Source organism: Gasterosteus aculeatus, chromosome 21 (assembly GCF_964276395.1).
Source record: "Gasterosteus aculeatus chromosome 21, fGasAcu3.hap1.1, whole genome shotgun sequence".
Classification (NCBI taxonomy): domain Eukaryota; kingdom Metazoa; phylum Chordata; class Actinopteri; order Perciformes; family Gasterosteidae; genus Gasterosteus; species Gasterosteus aculeatus.
Genome location: NC_135708.1, coordinates 3224167 through 3244122, shown reverse-complemented (window position 1 = coordinate 3244122; position 19956 = coordinate 3224167). Strand labels below are relative to the sequence as shown.

At 45.2% G+C, this 19956-nt stretch overlaps 1 protein-coding gene and 1 pseudogene across 4 annotated transcripts in view; one reads left to right on the top strand and one right to left on the bottom strand.

The window, feature by feature from the left end:
- LOC120814248 (dual specificity calcium/calmodulin-dependent 3',5'-cyclic nucleotide phosphodiesterase 1A-like) overlaps positions 1-19956 on the top strand; it is a 609273-nt pseudogene that overhangs the window by 173204 nt on the left and 416113 nt on the right. The gene's annotated exons all lie outside the window — the stretch shown is intronic.
- On the bottom strand, positions 511-18113 carry LOC144390279 (protein NLRC3-like). Of its 3 annotated transcripts, XM_078096759.1 has the most exons (10): positions 13338-18113; positions 11336-11660; positions 10848-10961; positions 10074-10152; positions 9710-9920; positions 7749-9552; positions 7485-7658; positions 6609-6782; positions 1898-6253; positions 511-1753 (listed from the first exon to the last, which is right to left on the bottom strand). In XM_078096759.1, the coding sequence occupies exons 2-9, from the start codon at positions 11401-11403 to the stop codon at positions 5992-5994; spliced, it is 2886 nt and encodes a 961-aa protein (XP_077952885.1). In that variant the 5' UTR covers positions 11404-11660; positions 13338-18113; the 3' UTR covers positions 511-1753; positions 1898-5991. The 3 variants fall into 3 exon arrangements, with proteins under 3 accessions (XP_077952885.1, XP_077952886.1, XP_077952887.1); XM_078096760.1 differs by lacking the exon at positions 6609-6782 and having other exon boundaries at positions 13338-18111; XM_078096761.1 differs by lacking the exon at positions 13338-18113 and having other exon boundaries at positions 9673-9920; positions 11336-11449.

Below are 19956 nucleotides of genomic sequence, written 5' to 3'. Positions count from 1 at the left end.
GTTAAAGCCGTTCCTCTTTCTGTCCACGCTGCACAACGCGTGTTTTATTGCATTTAGTGGCAATGCTGCTGCTGTTTGTCTTTTATTTTGGCGGGAAATCCCGTTTAACACTTTCAATACTCCACTTTGTGAGGAAATAAACTCCACCCTGTTATCAAATGTGTGCTTGTGCTTTGTGTGTTTTTGTTGGTGACTTAAGTGTGATATTTGGTGCAGAATGAAAGCTTCAAGTTGCACCTGAAGTAGCGAGCTCAGTAGTTTGTGTTGTTGTGAGACGGCTCTGCGTGAAGGTTAATAAGGTTAATAAAGCAACTTATTCATTACTCATTTCTTTATTTACTCACTTCCTTCTTCAACATGCTGCACCACCAATGTTTCCTCTGTGCTATTGACACAGCAACAGGGCTGTAGAATAAATACAGATATTATGGAGGAAATAGTACAAAAGTCAATAGTACAGCATCTTTAAAAAGGATCAGAGTATTTCATGTCAAAAGAAATAATACAGCGTGTTGAAAGCATCTTTATTTGATGGCCTGTTTAAACATGTACAGTTGTTTCCAATAAAAGTCATTTATTAACATTAGAGCCAAACAATTCTATTTCTGTTAAAGTAACACATGGAGTAAATGTTGTAAATGACATTATAGGGAATAAAAACACAAGTAACGCATATTCAATATTTCCTTGAGAGGTTTGCTGAACCATTAAAAAGCTTCTTGTTCAAAACAAACCTGATTATGTGAAATTAGATTTGATTTCACTCAACAGATTTAGAAAGATTTGAAGTTAAAATGGGCTCAAAAAGAATTACACATTCATATTTTCCTTCTTCACCTTGTTTTTATTATTGCTGATGAAGCGCACACACACATAAGGACACATTTGTCTCATATGGGGGGACAGATGAAAGAGCGTCTTATAAAATGTCTTCTTGAACACATAAAGATGAAGATTAAAGCCTAATTAGGAGCCAATATCTAAATGATCATCTATTGATTGAAGGAGCACAGCAGCATTAAGCTGAGCTCTTTCACACTTCCATCTGAGTCCCAGAGAGCTGTGGACCCCCCAGAGTCCAGACCAGCTCAGGTACCCCTCACCTGCTCCACCTGCATCTACACCCACATGAACCACCATCAGCTGTACAGACTGAACTATGTGGTGAGCAGAGAGGAAGGTTCTCCACCAGGAGGAGACTCTCCCTCCTGAAGAGGACACAGAGACACTGAGGAACCAGAAGACCTGAACCTGAACCCAGGATAAAGAGGTTCAGTGAATGTGGTGCTGAGGGTGTGGAGGTGGATCAGTGTGTCAGAGGAGACTCTGTAGAAGGACAGAGAGCCAGCAGGACAGTCCACATACACTGCTACTCTACCAGAGGAGGAGGAGGAGGAGGAGGAGGAGGAGGTGATGGGTGTTAATCTCTTATTGTGACAGACAGAGTAATCTCCATCATAGAAGATCAGACTCCAGGACTGATCATTGTATCCAAACACACAGTCATAACTGTCTCCTTTCCTCCTGATTCCTCTGTAACTCACTGATACATTAACTCTTCCTCTCCACTCGACCTCCCAGTAACAGCGACCAGTCAGACCAGTTCTACACAGCAGCTGAGGCCAGGAGTCAAATCTGTCTGGATGATCAGGATGTGACTGATCCTCCTCCACACATGTCACCTTCCTGTTGTTGTCAGACAGTTTGAGGTGTTTGTGTACTGTGTTTGTGTCGATTGTGAGTTCACAGGAATCTGATGAGAGAACAAGACACAATACAGCTGCAGTTATTAATCATGTGTTCATCTACTGACACGTTGATGATGACATCACAGAGGTGAATGAGTGATGTCACAGTGTGAAGATGGTTGAATCTTCATGAATCAAAGCACACTTACACTTCCTCAGACCTGGTCTCAACCATCGGACTCCATCAGGCTCCACCCTGAAAGGAGGAGGGGGGTCAGAGCAGCATGGAGACATGGACATTACATCACTCTCACACACAGCTTTGTCCTTCATGTCCACATGGAGCACCTCTTCTTCTTCTACCACTACTTACAGACGACCACAGACTGTCAGTCAGGCGTCACACAGCGACGAGGTGCTGGAATATATTCATGAAGAAGATGAATGGATAACAAATAAGAAATGGACCTGTCACTGTACTTTCACCAGATGTGAATTCAAACGGGAGAAATGACGTCATGCTACAGATCAAGCTTCATGGGACGTGTGCAAAGGAACATTCACATTAAACTGTTTCATAAAGATAAAGCAGATACAGACCATTCAGTATTCACACAATGTGCATGTTTCCATGTTGTCCCCATTTGTGGACAATGTCTCTCCCTGTGGTTCGCTGGAGTCCCAAAACTTTACAAATGGCTTTGTCACCTTTTCCACACTGATGGATCTCAATGACTTTGTTCCTCATTTGTTCCTGAATGTCTTTGGATCGCAGCCTGATGTCTCGCTTGTGAGGATCTTGTGGTCTACTTCACTTTGTCAGGCAGCTCCTATTTAAGTGATTTCTAGATTGAGAACGGCTGTGGCTGGAGAAATGGAACTGGGCTTTCCAAAGATGTGATGAACCTCACTTCATTTATGTTTTCATCACTTTTTCACACAGGGCCATTTAGGTTTGGATTCTTTTCTCCCCTTAATGATACAAACTGCATTTTGTGTTTACTTGCGTTATCTGTGTCTAATATTTACATTAGTTTGATGATCTGAAACATTTAAGTGTGACATGCAGGCATGAAAACGGGTCACGGGTGAAAAAGGTGAGACGGATGTTTCCCCTCTAGGGGTTTTCAGCTGGTTTTGTCCCAGGGACCAACATTCAGAAAGTCACTGCGGCCTGTAACCTGGACCTCAAGTTCATAAGAAGAGATCGCGCCAAAGGATCGATCTCTTTCGCCTGACTTCCCGTTAGTGACAGATCGAGACAACACAACGTTGTTTGGTTTCTTTTCTTTCCCTCCAATTCCCAAGTTTCAGTCTTAATCTCGCTGGACGAACTCAAGACTCGCGCTCCACTACGTCCCGCTTCCTTTTCCCTTTTGATTTCATTCCTGTTGACTCCAGAGGACCAAAGAGACAGCTGCTCTCTGACCCCCCGCCGCCTCTGTTCCCAACGACAAGTTCGGACCCCACGGCCGAAATCGCCTTCATCCACTGAGTTTCCCTACGCGGAGCTCAACTGTCCTCAGTCAGCTGGAAGCTGATGACCAACGCCCATCAAACAGTAAGACTGGTTTTCTGGGCAGACTAATTTAGCGTGTTGATATGAACTTGATGTTTATTTGATTTGTTCAGTCATAACGTGGTACGATAGAGTCCGGATCAACGAATCCGCTACCTTTGATTTATGTTTGAATGTGTACCTGCAAATGTCGTAATGTCCCCTGTTGATCTGATGCTGTGATACGTTTGCTGTAAGAGAGTGAAAGCGCCGACTGTGTTACGCTGCTGAATGATGTCTCATGGTCAGAATAGTTCCTTATTTTCTTTTCTTTTCCCGGGTCTCCGCCGTGAGATCCGTTTGCCTGTGGTTTCATTTCGTATCGCCAGCCACATCGTTGGTTCTGTAACTGCACACACATGGATCCGACCATCCTGATTCACGTTGCTGATCTACGTTCCGCTGGTCGCGGGACAGAATCTCCTCGCGCCGCGTCTAAGTATCCCCCCCTCCTTCGTCCAAGCCGTAGTCCCTAGCAACAGATAGCGTTGCCATAGCAGTGTGACTGTCGTCTTCCTCGTTGCTTTAATACAAGGGTGTCCAAAGTACGGCCCGCGGGCCAACTGCGGCCCAGGATCCATTTTTTATTGGCCCGCAGCAAAATATAAAAATAGAATGGAATGTGGCCCACACATGAAACTTGCCCTTGACTGTATTGTAGTTCTTAGTTTGACCAGTAGGTGGAGCTACTCACTAGCTGCAGTCCTAATGCAGCTTTTCCACAAAAAAAATGTTTAAATGAAAAATTCTGCGGCGACAAAATGGCAGAAGCAAAGAAACGCAAGATAGCAAGTGAATGCAGAACATTTCAAACACGGTGGGAAAATGAATATTTCTTCAGAGAAGTCAAGGAGAAGTGTGTCTGTTTGGTTGCAGTGATGAAAGAGTCCAATGTACGACGACACTACGAAACCAAGCATCCGACCTTCACGTCCTACACTGCTGCTGAGCGAGAGGACAAAGTCCAGCACATGGCAGCTAACCTGCAGGCTCAACAACAGTACTTTTACCCTGCTAACAAGACACAAGAAAACGCTACAATAGCTAGCTATGAGGTAGCTCAACTCATAGCGCGCCGCGGGAAAGCTTTCTCAGACGGTGACTTGGTTAAACAGTGCCTCATTAAAGTCGCTGGAATAATAATTAATTAATGGAGAGATGTGATTTATGCAGTTTTTTTTCTTTAAGTTTTTTCAATTATCAAGCATAATTTACCTACATTTGATTGATTTTATTTGAAAATAGATAAATGAAAACCCATACGTAGAAAGATGTGATTTATGCAGTTTTTTCTGTCAGTATAATAAATTATCAAGCATAATTGACCTACTTTTGATTGATTTTATTTGTATTACTGTTAATACACTAGAGGTGATATACCTTAACTTTAGTGAGCGGCTCAACCTTTCGCATATTTTTCTGTCTGTGGCCCTCAGTGAAAAAAGTTTGGACCCCCCTGCTTTAATACGTGGAACACTTCCTGCATTTCGCTCTCGCTCGCCCCTCGCGTCCAGTAGTCGTATTACACTGTTTAACGTTCCCGTCTTCCTCGGTGGTTTGATTTAACGGTCTCACTTCCGCCCCGCTGCTCTCGCTCGCCCCCTAGTGTGATAACCGGCACTCCGCTTGTTGTTGCGCGCAACCCCACCGCCGTTCCTTCCCTACACCTCGTCTCCCCCCTCTCTCACACTCGTTGTGTGATTGCTTGTTTAGTGAGTAGGTTTAAAATAAGTGTTATGGGGATTGTTGGTTGCAGTTATAGGTGATCTTGATCGGTGTTCCTGTGAGTTAATAAACCCTGTTATACTTTAAAGAACCGTTTTCCTGTGTTTACTTGTGCATTTATATGGTGGTAACCGTTGACATACATCGCCAGTGCTCGAACTTAAATCCTTCCAACATCTTCACTCTCAAGGAGTGAATATCAATTATGAGACTTGATTTTTAGTATTGGTTATTGGTCCCTGTTAGCTCAGGGTGGTGCCCCGTTATTTATTCATTCTGAGAAGTATCTTAGTGATTATTAATAATTCTATTAATGTCGATAAGTTAGTTCCTCATTTTCTAGTAACCTAATACGACCCCCTAGCCGCTCCCAACACTTCTCATCCAACCACAATCACATTCACTCCATCCGGATGGCAACATTTATCTGGATAGGGTTTTTTTGGTATGTTCTGTTCATTTCTACAATATAGTTGATACTAATTCCAGGTCCACCATCAGCTGTTGGTTCTTCACTGAGCGTCTGTGGCCGACTGTCACCTGTAGCTTCAACAAGTCCACTCTTATCATCCAGGGAACCGTCTCTCAGTGCAAAACACCAAAAGCAGGTGAAGCTGAACTCCTTTAAAACACCAAACGTTCCTTCTGTGATGATCCATCAAGACGCTTTGAACAGATTGTTTCTCTGACTGTTTGTCTCTTAATAATAATGTCTGGACTAAAGGACAAACACACACTGGAGGCAGAGGACCATCATCTAAACATCCAAGTGTTGTTTGAGTTGTTAAGAGCCCACAAACCTGCAGCGTGACCACGTTGACTCATATCAACCCACCATGATGCCGTCAACGTGTCAGGAGACACTGTCCTCTCTTATAACGTGGAGACAAGACAAAGCTCCAGAGAAACAAGGTTTTCATCACCTTCCTCCCTGTTCAGGCTCATCCTGGCTCATGTGGGACACAAACTGTTTGATGAGTCTCTGGTAGTTTGATGTCAGCTTGGTGTGTCAGGGTCTTATTAACCAGGCTGACAGTGGGACAGAGAAAAGGTTTCCAGCCCTACCTCCTCTACCAGACTGACCAGACTGGCTGCAGCCTTTTCATACCTGAGAGTCTCCAGTCTCCAGTGAGGATCCTCTAGTCCAGCAGACAGCAGCTTCACTCCTGAGTCTCCTGGATGATTGTAGCTCAGGTCCAGCTCTCTCAGATGGGAGGGGTTGGATCTCAGAGCTGAGGCCAGAGAAGCACAGCCTTCCTCTGTGATCAGACAGCCTGACAGCCTGCGGACACACAGAATAAGACACATGTCACATGATCTGAGGGAGCTGTGAGGGCTGGAAGGTCACTGCAGTACTGAGATACTATCAGGTACAGAGGGGTCACATTAACATGGTTACTGACTGGTTTCCAGTCACAACTAAAGACCCACTAATGTACATCAACAATCTGATAACATTACTACTAACTCTATAATGTCAAGTATTTACATTATATTGAAAATAAACACATTTTATGGAAATAGTTGGAAAATACATATTTGATTTAAATTATGGAAGCAGAAAGAATCTTATGAAAGTCAGAAATGTACCATGGATGTAAATAAAGACACCAAGTGGACATTAATTGAATCCTGACCTGAGAGTCTCCAGTTCACAGTGTGGACTCTTCAGTCCAGCAGAAAGCAGCTTCACTCCTGAATCCTGCAGGTGGTTGTTACTCAGATCCAGCTCTCTCAGACTAGAGGACAGGCAGCTGAGAACTGAGGACAGAGCGTCACAGCTTCTCTCTGAGAGGTTACAGACACTCAGTCTGAAGAGACAACAATAAACAAGAAAAATAACATTTGTATTCATATTGAATCCTCTGATGATGAGTTTGGACTAAAATACGACCAGTTAGAACATGAAAAAACATGTTCAGTGAAAGTGTTTACAATTGATTTTGTTCTACATAGAACAAGGAGGTTTATTGTGCTCTACTGTTTACAGGAATTACTGTGGTATTAATATCAGGATGAGGCAGGGATATTTGTTGTTGTTAATTAGTTAAATTCAAAGTTAGGCTTCTCTATCCTCCTTCTGACTCCTTCCATAGAAAGAAAGAGAGAACAAAGTGAGTGTAAATGTGGAATGACTCTTTAAATCAGAAATAATCAACCATCACTCAGCAGATCATCACTGTAGAGACACACATTAAAATCTTCAGTCTCTTCCCACCTCTGCTTTTCATTCATTCATTATATGAAACAGGACATCATAAAGCCTGAATAACAGCAACAACAGGATGAACATGTGAAGTTTTATCGTGAAAGAACATTGTGTTTCAGACGGTCTATTTTCAAGCTACTATGTGGTAAATATGTATTGTCTACAAGGTTCTCGTGATGTGATGGAAACACAGATATTAATTCACAAAAAGGACTTTTAGCCCCAAGTTTTGTCTCTAAGATTAGATCCTCTGGTTCCAGAGTTCCCTAGACGCATCATTGAAGACAAACTAACTTAATCTGACCTGAGAGTCTCCAGTTCACAGTGTGGACTCTTCAATCCAGCAGCCAGCAGCTTCACTCCTGAATCCTGCAGGTGGTTGTTACTCAGATCCAGCTCTCTCAGACTAGAGGACTGGGAGCTGAGAACTGAGGACAGAGCGTCACAGCTTCTCTCTGAGAGGTTACAGCCACTCAGTCTGAAGAGAGGGATGAAGAAGAAGCAGTAAGTATAAAAGATGGCAGCATATTTAAGTTCTGATGTATGAATTAACTCTCTCTGTACTTACAGAACTTTGTTGGAGGCTTTGACCACTGGCAGCAGCCTCAGAAGAGCCTCCTCTGAAGCAGAGTATTTCTTCAGGTCAAACACCTCCAGATCTTCTTCTGATGACAGTAAGATGAAGACCAGAGCTGACCACTGAGCAGGAGACAGTTCTTCTGTAGAGAGACATCCTGATCTAAGGGACCTTTGGATCTCCTCCACTAGAGAAACATCATCCAGTTCATTCAGACAGTGGAACAGATTGATGCTTTTCTCTGGAGACACATCCTCACTGATCTTCTCCTTGATGTACTGGACTATTCTCCGATTGGTCTGTAAGCGACTTCCTGTCTGTGTCAGCAGACCTCGTAGGAGAGTCTGATTGGTCTCCAGGGAAAGACCCAGGAGGAAGCGGAGGAATAAGTCCAGGTGTCCATTAGGACTCTGTAAGGCCTCGTCCACAGCACTCTGGTAGAGACGCATTGGTTCAGGTTCGTCTCTAGAGACTTTAGACACCGGGGAGGTTGTTTGTTCTACTGACAGCAGATTGACACCAGAGCTGAAGAAGGTCAGATGGACATGAAGAGCAGCCAGAAACTCCTGAACACTCAGATGGACGAAGCAGAACACCATGTCCTGGTACAGTCCTCTCTCCTCTCTGAAGATCTGAGTGAACACTCCTGAGTACACTGAGGCTGCTCTGATATCGATGCCACACTCTGTCAGGTCGGATTCATAGAAGATCAGGTTGCCTTTCTGCAGCTGATCAAAGGCCAGTTTTCCCAGAGACTTGATCATCTTCCTGCTCTCTGGACTCCAGTGTGGATCCGTCTCAGCTCCTCCATCGTACTTGACCTTCTTCACTTTGGACTGAACCACCAGGAAGTGGATGTACATCTCAGTCAGGGTCTTGGGCAGCTCTCCTCCCTCTCTGGTCTTCAACATCTCCTCCAGAACTGTAGCAGTGATCCAGCAGAAGACTGGGATGTGGCACATGATGTGGAGGCTTCGTGAGGTCTTGATGTGAGAGATGATCCTGCTGGCCTGCTCCTCATCTCTGAACCTCTTCCTGAAGTACTCCTCCTTCTGGGGGTCAGTGAACCCTCTGACCTCTGTCACCATGCCAACACACTCAGGAGGGATCTGATTGGCTGCTGCAGGTCGTGTGGTGATCCAGAGGCGAGCAGAGGGAAGCAGCTTCCCCCTGATGAGGTTCGTGAGGAGCACATCCACTGAGGCCGACTCTGTGACATCAGTCAGGATCTCATTGTTGTGGAAGTCCAGAGGAAGTCGACACTCATCCAGACCGTCAAAGATGAACACAACCTGGAACTCTTTAAACCTGCAGATTCCTGCTGCTCTGGTTTCACTGAAGAAGTGATGAACAAGTCCCACCAAGCTGAACTTCTTCCCTCTCAGCACATTCAGCTCTCTGAAGGTGAATGGAAATGTGAACTGTATGTCCTGGTGGTCTTTGTCTTCAGCCCAGTCCAGAGTGAACTTCTGTGTTAAGACTGTTTTCCCAATGCCAGCCACTCCCTTAGTCATCACGGTTCTGATTGGTTCCTCTCCTCCAGCTGAGGCTTTGAGGAGGTCTTCTCGTCTGATGGTTGTGTCTGGTCTGGCTGGTCTCCTGGATGCTGTTTCAATCTGTCTGACCTCATGTTCTTCATTGACCTCTGCAGTCCCTCCCTCTGTGATGTAGAGCTCTGTGTAGATCTCATTCAGAAGGGTTGGGTTTCCTGCTTTAGCGATCCCCTCAAACACACACTGGAACTTCTTCTTCAGGTTGGATTTGAGTTCACGCTGACAAACTGCAGCATGAAGTCCTGAATGAAGACAACAAAGAAGATCAATGAGTCACAGAATAGATTTCAACATGTCCTTTCCTCAGAGAATGACTATGAATATATTCTGTCCATCTCTGGAGACATTAGTGAAGGTCTCACTTATCAGCATGGCAAGTCTGTAGAGAAATCCTCTTACTGCTCTGCAGACGCTCAGCCAGCTCATCCTGCTTCATACTCCTCAGGAAGTGCACTGAGATCTTCACAAAGGCCTCTCTGCTCCTCCTCTGCTCTTCATCCAGCACCTCCTCATCCTCTTTCTCTAAGCATTCTGGGTAATCTGAACTCACAACCTTCTGGATCTTCTTTAGCTCGTTCTTCACAAAAGTGAGGATGTTCTCCTCCAGCAGCTGGAACAGAACATTCTATGAATGACACCAACTAGAACATGGAAGCCACCATCAGGTCCATGTTGGACAGATGGACAATCCACTGGTCTACAAAGTGCAGCATGGAGATGATGGTGAACTGAGAGATGTTAAAGTAGTTGTTCATGTACACACCATGAAGATGGAGTCCAGGTGTGTTTGATGCTGCTGGGCAGACGGACCTGTGGGAACCTCTGAGCTCTCCTGGTCCTCTCTGTGGAGGAACATGAACCATCAGCTCACATGGTGTTTGGACCATCAACACCAATACAACATTAGTTAAATATATTGGCTTCTGTCATGATGGATCATGATGGAAACCAGATGCTGAAGACTGTTGATGATGATGGACAGTTTATTAGTTGAGTGACAGTTAGTCATCAGTTTCATCTGGTTTTACTGTGGGTCATAAAAACAACGTGTGCAGACCTCTGCATCTGGTACAAAGTCCTATGGAACTACTCCAAACCTCTTTAGTCCGTCCCCTGACCTCCAGAAGTCTCCTTAGATCTTCTGAAACTAGTCTTTGGACCTTTTCACAGAGTCTACTAACGATACTTTGTCCAAACCTCTGCATGGAGTCCAGAGACCACGTCAGCTGGTCCACAGAGCACTGAGTTTATTCTAATCACATGTTCAGTCCCAGTCATCTGTCTCCAGAAACCTGCAGCTGTCTCCAGATGTGACCTCTGCTGATCCTGATGTGGAGGAACTAGCTCACATTGTGTTTACATCTGAGGATGTTTACAGTTAATGATTCACACTTAAACACACACAGACCAGTTAGATGAAGATAATGAGTTCTGTCATGATGGATCGTCATGGAAACAACACGTTAAACAATGAACAAACATTTATGTAATTCATGACTGAGGATCAGAACAGTTCTTCATCTGTTTAAGAACTTACTCTGGGTCATAAGAACGGCGTCCATCTTTGAAGTTAATCCGATGATTATTAGACCGATGACTCTTCATGGACAAACATCTGGGTTCAGGAGACTTTCCTCTCTGCTGATGTGACCTGAAAGAAACACTGAGATTACATCATCACATCATCATCTAATCATGAAGCATCAGCTCACATGGTGTCCGTCCTCACAGAGACCAAAACAAGGTAAAGGTCCATGACGTGAGGTCTGATGTGGACCACATGACTCCCTGTAGTGGTTTAGGTCTACTGGTCCTGCTGGTCCCACTGAGAATCAACAGCTCAGTCTTTCAGCTCACTGTTTTCTTCACCAGTCAGTTTGGTTTAGTCCCAACAGGTCTCACCAAGTCCTCCATGGAGCTCTCCCTCCCTCACTGGACACTGCTGAAGGGCCCTGGAGCAAGAAACCCAGAACCTCCACCAGAGAGTCTGGTAGAAACACCTCATCATCAGCCTGAGACCCTCACCTTGCATCAACAGAGGGACCAACATCTTTGAAGTTTAGAGGATGACCCATAGACCGGTTACTCTTCATGGACACACAGCTGGGTCCAGGTCCAGGTCCTGGTCTCTGATGGATCCTGGTCACACATGTAGAAGCAGAGTCAGTGAGTCAGAGACGTTGGGACATGGAGACGAGTGGAGGACAGTTGGAGATGGTCCTCTCACCTCTGAGCTTTGGTCTGGCTGTCATGTTCCCCACACAGAGGGGCTTCAGAGGGAGGGACTCCGTCCTCTGGGTCCTCAGCCTGATTCATAGCAGAGTCCACACCTTCACACCTTTACACCAACCTGCTGGCAGAGCTCACACATTATTGACAAACCACCAATTTGGGTTTTTCCTATGAAGCCAAATGGAAGCGCAGCAGCTAAACCAGAAGTGCACATTTTCACAGTAAAAGTCCTGGAATGGAAGGTTTGTAGGGTATAAATGCGTCAGTGATCCAGCGTATAGCAGGGTAGCATATGAAGAAAAGTTAGTGAATATAAATGGATCTCGGTTATTACAGATGTTTTTGTAGCCCAATTCAGTCCAAAGGTTTGGACACTTTCTCATTGAATCGATGTCTCCTGGTCCTGCTTGTCAGTTTGGGTGGACTTCCTCCTCTTGGCAGGTTTGTGGCTGTTTAATCCTTCATGGACTTGAAAGCTAAAGAAGTTCTGCAGGTGTTGAGGAGCAGGGGGTGTCAGACCCAACTGCTCTGTGGAGGAACCGAACATGTTGAGGGAAAGAGGATGTTACGCTCAGCTAGTGTGGAGACACTCGTGGTGCTCTACAAGTATTTGTAGCTGTAAAACATTTGCCATATGAAACTCATAGAGGTGGATTTGACTTTGTTACCTTGAAGCTAAAGGAGGGGAATGATTCTGCTTTCATAGAAGCACAAGCACTCACTACCTGGAAGGGGATCGGATCATTGAAGCCTCTATTAAGGCCACCACAGTGTTCTCAGGATAAATGGACCTTTGACTGCTGATGAGAGGAAACTAATCAAAAGTACGCTGTGCATCCGCCCACAGCTCCAGAGGTCCCTCTGAGGTCACAGGTCACATGGCAGCAAAGAAGGACAGAGAACCAATCCTTCTCTTTTCTGCTCTCGTCTCGTGACATTTGGGAAAATGTGTAAAATGTTCTAGAGTCCAAATGTCTGAAGGCCGTAAAGTCACACGAGTCATTTTCTTCAGACCAACATTATATCTTCTCATCTTGGACCTTTGAGCTCTTTGGTCTACAGCTTGATTTAGGATGGAAGTGTAACAAAGAGACCTTGCTTTTTGCTTTAAATAGTCGTATTCTGCCCCCTAGTGGTGGAGATGTGAACACGTTTACTCTCCTTAAAGTGTCTCTGAGCACTGAAGCAACACAACAATACTGGAAATAAATATCAGAGCCAACAGCAACGAGTCTGCCACCACAAACTGTGTTATTACCTACAGTAATAAATGTGTTGTTACTATATTAATAACTACATTGCATCAAACAGCGCACAGATGAATGAGTATCTGTGTACGTGGATGAATGTAAATGTGTCTGCGTGTAGTCAACTGCTGTTGTTAACACACGATGACGTTTCATATTCATTCTTCTAATGTTACTCTGCTATATTATAGATATTGTTGCGTCACAGACGGATTTCTATCGTACAAACGTTCTATTGCGTTTTACTGTTAAAATGTGCGCACTTCCGGTTTAGCGGCTGCGCTTCGGTTTCGTTTTAAAAGGAACAAACAAAAAGGGATTTACAGAAAAACAGATCGGTCGTTTTTCGTGTTTGGATTTGGACAGAAAAGGACATTTACTCTTTTGGTTTAAAGCGAAAAAACTAAAATAAAACGGTGATATTTCCGTATTTTCGTTTTATTTCCGTATTTTTCGTCTAAACGGTAAAGGAACTTTGCGAAGGTTGACGGCCCGTTAACACACAAACACACAGTAAACACACGCTGTGTGTCACGGGACATACTCACACGATGTGACACTTTAAGACGTTAAAGTGAAGCTTGGTGACTTTCTACGCGTCTCCCTCACGTCTTCTTCTTCTTCTTCTTCTTCTTCTTCTTCTTCCGGTTTGTTCTGGCGGGTCGCAACCAGCGTCACGTGACCAGGTGCATCGCGCCACCTGCTGTACCGGAGTGTGCAGGTTCAGGGTTTATTGCTCAGCCTGCCGCTGTTACCTGGATCCTACGACCTGGTCCCGTCTCTTCTATGAGACGCATCAGGGGTCTAAAGCAGTCGGGCCCACCCTGCTCCACTGACACGACTCCCTCCACACTCCACTTCCGTCCCCGGTGGACAATTTGAGCCTCCAATCCGTTTCTTTCGTTATTGTATTTTTGACCCTTCGTAACGACGCGCTCCACATCTTCAGTTTCGTTGCCATTACGAACAGAGTTGAGTTCAGACCTGTGTGACTGAGTCGTGATATGATGACCTCCTCTCTCCGCGTACAGCAGGGATCCAATATCTCTTCCAGCATCCATAAACATGTCATTAATCATGATATTATAGTAATATTACAATTACGTTTGTCCTCTGAATAATGAACACGTCTGTCCTCATCCCTTCATAATGAGAGTCTCTGTCCTCTCCACCAGACCTCCTTGTAGAAACATCTCGTTTTAGCAGCTCCGTTCACCGGAATATGGAGGAGAAACACACAGAAACGGAAGCGAAAAGACTCCGAAGGCTCGTGTTGCTGTAAACGTCTTCCGGATGTAAGTTAGTTCAACGTGAGAGCCGATAAACCGCTACGGTCTCCTGATGAGACAACATGTCCAAAGGGCTCAGAGTGGGATTGTTATCAGACACGTTGGTTCTTCAGGTGATTTCGTGTTGCCGAATAACAGATGAGCTCCGCGTGGTTCACAAAGGCTCTTCTACTTGATGTTAGTGGTGATGTTTGGGCCGGTTAGGCAGCAGCGTTTGTTTAATTCAACCCTTTCTGAACAGAGTTCTGCAGCACACGTCACCGTCAGGCTGAGCGCTTATAAGCAGCTGCTTGGTTTGCCCACGTGGGGGCGCTGTGGCCCACAGAGCCACCGGTTAGTTCTGTGACGTCACATAAGTGCGTTTTAAGTGTTTAAAAGACACTAGAACACAACACACTGAACTAAACCAGAGACGTGTGTGGGACAACGTCCTGTAAGAGGACAACGAGGGAACTCGTGTTGATGTCCAGCAAGGGGACGTTGTCCCTCCAGATGTTAGTACATCGTGTTCAGAGGCGCTGACGTTCTCAGTGAACTACAAGCAGGAAGTGAACTAATCCCACATGTGCTGCTGCTCGATGACTGAACCCGTTGTTGTGAACAAGAAGAGGCTCTTTAGTCACCAAAGAACAACAGTTACTTCATTATCGTGGCTCCACTGACCTGTGATTGACAGGTGACATCACGTCACTACCTGAGTTAAGACCATGACGTCACTACCAGGCTCACCGCTACTTGAGCTTCTCTGCATGGCCTCAGCGCGCTGCATCGTGCCGCCTTCATTCACGTGTCATTCAACATGATTGACAGCTGTATGAACAGCAGCTGAGGGGCGCGGAGACGTTCCTGCAGCAGGAAGAACGGAGAGAACTCAGAGCACCAGTAAAGGTCTTCAGGGAGCCCCGGTGGTGGAGCTCAGTGGTTCCATTAGCGCCTCGGTCCAGGGGAAGCTTCAGGAGAACGGCTGGTCATGGACGGGTAATAAGCAGCAACAGAAACATACGAGAAGACTGTCCACAGCTGCATCATGAGGGACCTCTGTCCTCGTGTCCCCTGTTGACTGGACGACACGTGGAAGCAGCTGAAGGTCCTGATCTCCACGCTGCTCGTATTAACCTCCCAACGTGGGGCCCTTTCTCAACGATAGGACGCAGAGGACGGACTTGCGTTCTGGGGAGAACAGACTCGGGGGTCCTGACTCACAGGGACGACAGAGGACGCTCATTTCATGGGACAGCAGCTGCCTCGATGACGTCAGCTGCTCTGAAACATTTGAATACGCTTCTTGACTGTCGGGTGTTTAACTATCACGCTTTTGTTTGCTTCTCATTTCAAATAGAAACGCTGTGTGTGACGGAGCAGCAGAGGAAACTAATTCACAGTAAATATAAATATCAGACATGAAAGTGTCTCAATGGAGCAGATCAGAGTTGTTAGAGCCTCGAGGGGCGAAGAGCAAAGAGGAAAAGGGCGGCGTTCACCCTGAACACCCGTCCACAGCAGCACAGAGAGAACGGCCCCCCCTCACCCACTGAGGGACACCGTGCACACCAGGAGCCCAACGACACGACCAACGTCCAACAAACAGGCGTTTAAAAAGGGCGGCAGTGCTACTTTCTGCACGGACGCTTCAGCTTCACCATTGGTGAGATGCTCTGTGTTTCAGTGTGTGTGTGTTACTCAGCTTCATTGTGTTCTATTTGTAGCCGTTTACCTGCTTCATCTTCCTCCGTCTGGATGTAGCGTGTCCTTCAAGACAAACACACAAAGTGAAACTATGTCTTTGTGATGACGGCTTTAAAGCAACATTTAGTGACTTCAATGAAACGTCTCACTGTCTCTTGACTGTAGAACACGAGACATAATCTACGCGTCCACAAGGAGACACGTCCTGGCTCGACTGCTTTCTGTCCCGACATGTTTTACTGCTCATCAGTAGCTGAAACATGCCTCTGAAACAGCTCATAGGATGTTTAGATCAGACGGTTTGATTGTCAACGTGTCACTGGCAGTGATTGACAGCTGTGTTGGAGACTCCAGGCTCTGATTGGTGGCTTTCCTTTGGGCGCAGTGAAACGTGCCAAAGGCCATTAGGAGCACTAAGCGCAGGCCGAGCATCCTGATCACCATCACTTTTGCCTTGTTGACAAGTCGTCTTTTCCTCCTGCAGGAAATCCATATGGAGTGTGTTGGAATGAGTGTGAGCTGCAGTTTTGACAGGAGACGCTCCAACGTTTGAGGCCGGAGGACACGCTGTGGAGAACCATGATGTCCACTTTAGGAAAAAGATATTCATTGACTGCTGTAAAACGTCTCTCTAGCGTGTTGTGGGGGATATTAGCTTATAAAAACAACAACATGTGAAGATAGTTCTTTCAATCTTGTGTCAAATCAAAACTGAATCATTTTGACTGCAAACCCTTGATGCTGCTTTTAATATTACATGTATTTGTAAAGAAAGTTTAATTCAGTAGATATTTAGCTAACTTTTAAATATTTTCCTATGATGAGTTTATTCAGTTATGACATCATAGCATTATTATTATTATTATCTCATCAGAACTTTGATTGGACTCTGCAGTGTTTTTTAAAGGTTGTTAACAGAAAACGCTGATACCAGCTATCTAATGGCAGCTAATGTGCTACTCAGCTAACGGTGATTTACAGCAATGACTCACAGTGAAAGTAAAACGGAAGTGACATAGATCTCACGTGAGGGGTTTCCACAGCCATTTGTGAAGAAGACAGAGAGGGACATTGTCTGTCTTCATGTACCACTTGCACACCTCAGGTACCGTTAATCCGATCCGTTCATCCTGCTCCATCAGTTCTGGGGATTCACAACGGTCAACAGGGACGAAATCCAGCCAATCCAAGGACGAAAAGTGGAACCAATCAGACGTGGAGATGCCGGTGACTGGCTCCGCCCCCTTGCTGTCAATAACAACACCTTCGAGCGCGAGCAGAGATTAACCTCGCGAGCGACGAAGTTCACGTCCACAATGTTTGATTCACGCGCATCAACCGGATTTGCCGCCAAACTCTTTGTCTTGTAGCTCTGGTTTTGCTGAAGCATCAAGCAGAAGAGAAAAGGGGCGTGTCTAGAGGAAGCAGGTGAAGAGGCGTGGCCGTTCATCCTGCTCCATTCCTACACAGCTGATCCACATTCCATGATCCACCCCTGCAGTATTTAGAGCCGGGCTGTTCACCTCTCCAGTGGCACCTTGTTAATACTCCTACGTGGTAACGTGGCTCAGTAGCTCTGCTCGTGTTGTCCAGCAAACTCCTGTTCTGTAGTTCTTTCTGTGTGACTTCAGTTCCTCTGTGCACATTCTGCTGTTTACTAGTGACGGCCAGATGAAGCCAGATGAAGCCAGATGAAGCTTTATGAAGCAGTGAAGCTTTATGAAGCTCTATGAAGCTTTATGAAGCTCTATGAAGCTTTATGAAGCAGTGAAGCTTTCCAGCCAATCGTATCGTAAAAAGGTTCATTCATTCAATGCATCTCAAACTCTATGATGACGTCTGCTGTTGAAAACTTGTAGTGCAAATGTATCAAACAGCCCACCAGTATATTTTGGCCCAATCTCTGATTATGAAAAGTTGAACCAATAAATCATCTAATAAACACATGGATTCCTATATGAATAAAACTATTGTTTTCAGGTTTGACTTGTGTCCTTGTCTGTGTATTTCAATTCTCTGTACATTAACAAGAAGTGGAACACACACTTATCTATGTCTTTCTGCACCTTTGTGCATCATATACATACTAATATATACAAACAATACATATATATATATACCCACCAGATATACCCACCAGAGAGTCACCAAATAGCGCTTAACTACTACCGGACTAGGAGAACACCAAAATAGCCGAGGCTACAATTAGCGTAAACAAAACGCTAATCCTCTTCTCGCCTCCTCTGATTGTGCTTCCTTTCCTCTTGGTCTTTCCTCATTGCTCGAGTCACGCTGACACGCTGCCCGGAGCTTTCGGGCCTTTCGTATCGGGCGAGCAATGGCGCTCTGACGCCGGTGTCAAGTCTCTGACGGCGTCGGACCCTCTTCTTTAGGATGCGCCCTTTGGATGAGGACGTTTTGTCCCAAGAGCTTTCATCGTCATCTACACACGAGGAAAAACAGAAGGGAACATTTGTAGTGAACTAAAGCCACCGGCTGCGTTAAATGGTCTTATTTCATCCTTTCACGGCTCAGACACAAAAGACACCGTAAGAAAAAGGTCCCAACAGCGTGAATCAGAGGTTTATCTCCAGGTACCCACTTCTCCACCTGACAAGTCCAGTAAACCACCAACACCAGTTAATGCAGACGTCTGTCTGGATTCCCCACTTACCTCGAGTCCTTTTAGGGCCACAGAGTCATTGTGGCCTTTTCTCAATGTTCGCCCACTGCAAAAAACCTGTGTGCAGTTCCAAGGCTGCTAACTACCTGACCCGCGAGTGTTCTTAAGCTGTGGAGAACGGAACATGGACATGGAAGTTAGAACACGGAAGGTGGAACGTGGAGAGTCAGTGAGGCCTTCTGGAATATGCAAATGACCATTCAGAGTGAGTTATTTTATGGAGAGGTATCACTTTATTTGCATTGCTCTAAAAAATATGGTTGTACGTTTCATTTGTTTTTAGCTGATGGAGCCATCTGCTTACTTGAATTATGTTTTTGTTTCTTTATTTGAAAAAACATAGATGGAGGAGCCACAAAATTCAACATGGACCATTTTGTTGGGGCATGAACGTCTTTTTTCACATTTCCAAAGTCCTCATATTATCTGTCAAAGGTCACAGCAGCTATTTATTATATAGCTGCTGTGACCTTTTTACAACTGACAAGTAATTCTGTTTACGTGTTTGTTGTATTTATGTTTAACACTAATAATCTATATGTTTCTATATGTTCATATGTTACTCAGTTGGTGATGGGGGAAGGCAGAGGCAGCACCCAGACGCAGAGCTTGAAAACAAAAAGACTTTAATAGTCAAAATTAGTGACGTTACCAGATGTGCCGACGCCTCGCGCGTGTCGAGTAACTGAGGGGGCGTGTCCTCGCAGCGCGTACCGAGGCTCGCTTCATTTAGGGGAGGAGCCATAAATGATGGCGTCCGAAGCCTCACTGCCCGGCGGGACCACGTGACGCTTCGGGAAGGGCTTCAGATTTACTTCCATGTATAAACCCCTCAGGCTCCATTCAAGATGTGGGTTGTTGGTGGAGAGTTGGTCAGTTAGAGTTTGGATGGTTCGGATAGTTTATATCGTTTGGAGAGTTTAGAGAGAGATAGTTGAGAGTGAGGAGAGAAGGACAGGTGATAAGATGGAGCCAGCTAGGAAGAGGAGGACTTCCTCTGTGATTAGATCACTCCTAATAAGGTGAGCTGAATCTCACTCTATTTCAGACACATTAGGTTTGCTTATCAAGAACTGTATTTTTCAGTTTCTTATTTGATTCAAAGGTGAGGTGTTTATTGTGCTCCGAGGAGTTTGGGTGCAATAACAGCACCTCCTCCATGCTGAGGCCTCACCGTGCCTTGCATGAGAATAAGGAAGAAACTGGAGCTTCACCCAGCCAAGGTAAGTCATTACAACATTACAAATGCACCAACACAATTATTCACTGTTGTTCATTGTGCAAATAAAGACAGGTAACAGACACTGTATTCATTCTCTTTTAAAACAAGAGCTGGATGAAGCCTCGTCTCCATGACAGCGAAGGACACGCAGCCCTTCAGTATTGTGGATGATTCAGGGCATTTGTGTCCAAACTGGATCCTCATCATGTTCTCCCTACAAGGCAGGTATGTGTGGGTGCATGAAACACATGAGTACTTCACTGTCTCACAGTTCAGCACTAGATGTG

What these genes read in the sequence shown, in the direction of transcription:
- LOC144390279 (XM_078096759.1), bottom strand. Translation starts at nt 11,403, where the DNA reads ATGAAGAGTAACCGGTCTATGGGTCATCCTCTAAACTTCAAAGATGTT. An exon ending in CGCCGTTCTTATGACCCAGA is followed by an intron (nt 10,153 to 10,847) that starts GTAAGTTCTTAA and finishes GTTCCTCCACAG; the next exon opens with AGAGGACCAGGAGAGCTCAG. An exon ending in AAAGCCTCCAACAAAGTTCT is followed by an intron (nt 7,659 to 7,748) that starts GTAAGTACAGAG and finishes CCCTCTCTTCAG; the next exon opens with ACTGAGTGGCTGTAACCTCT.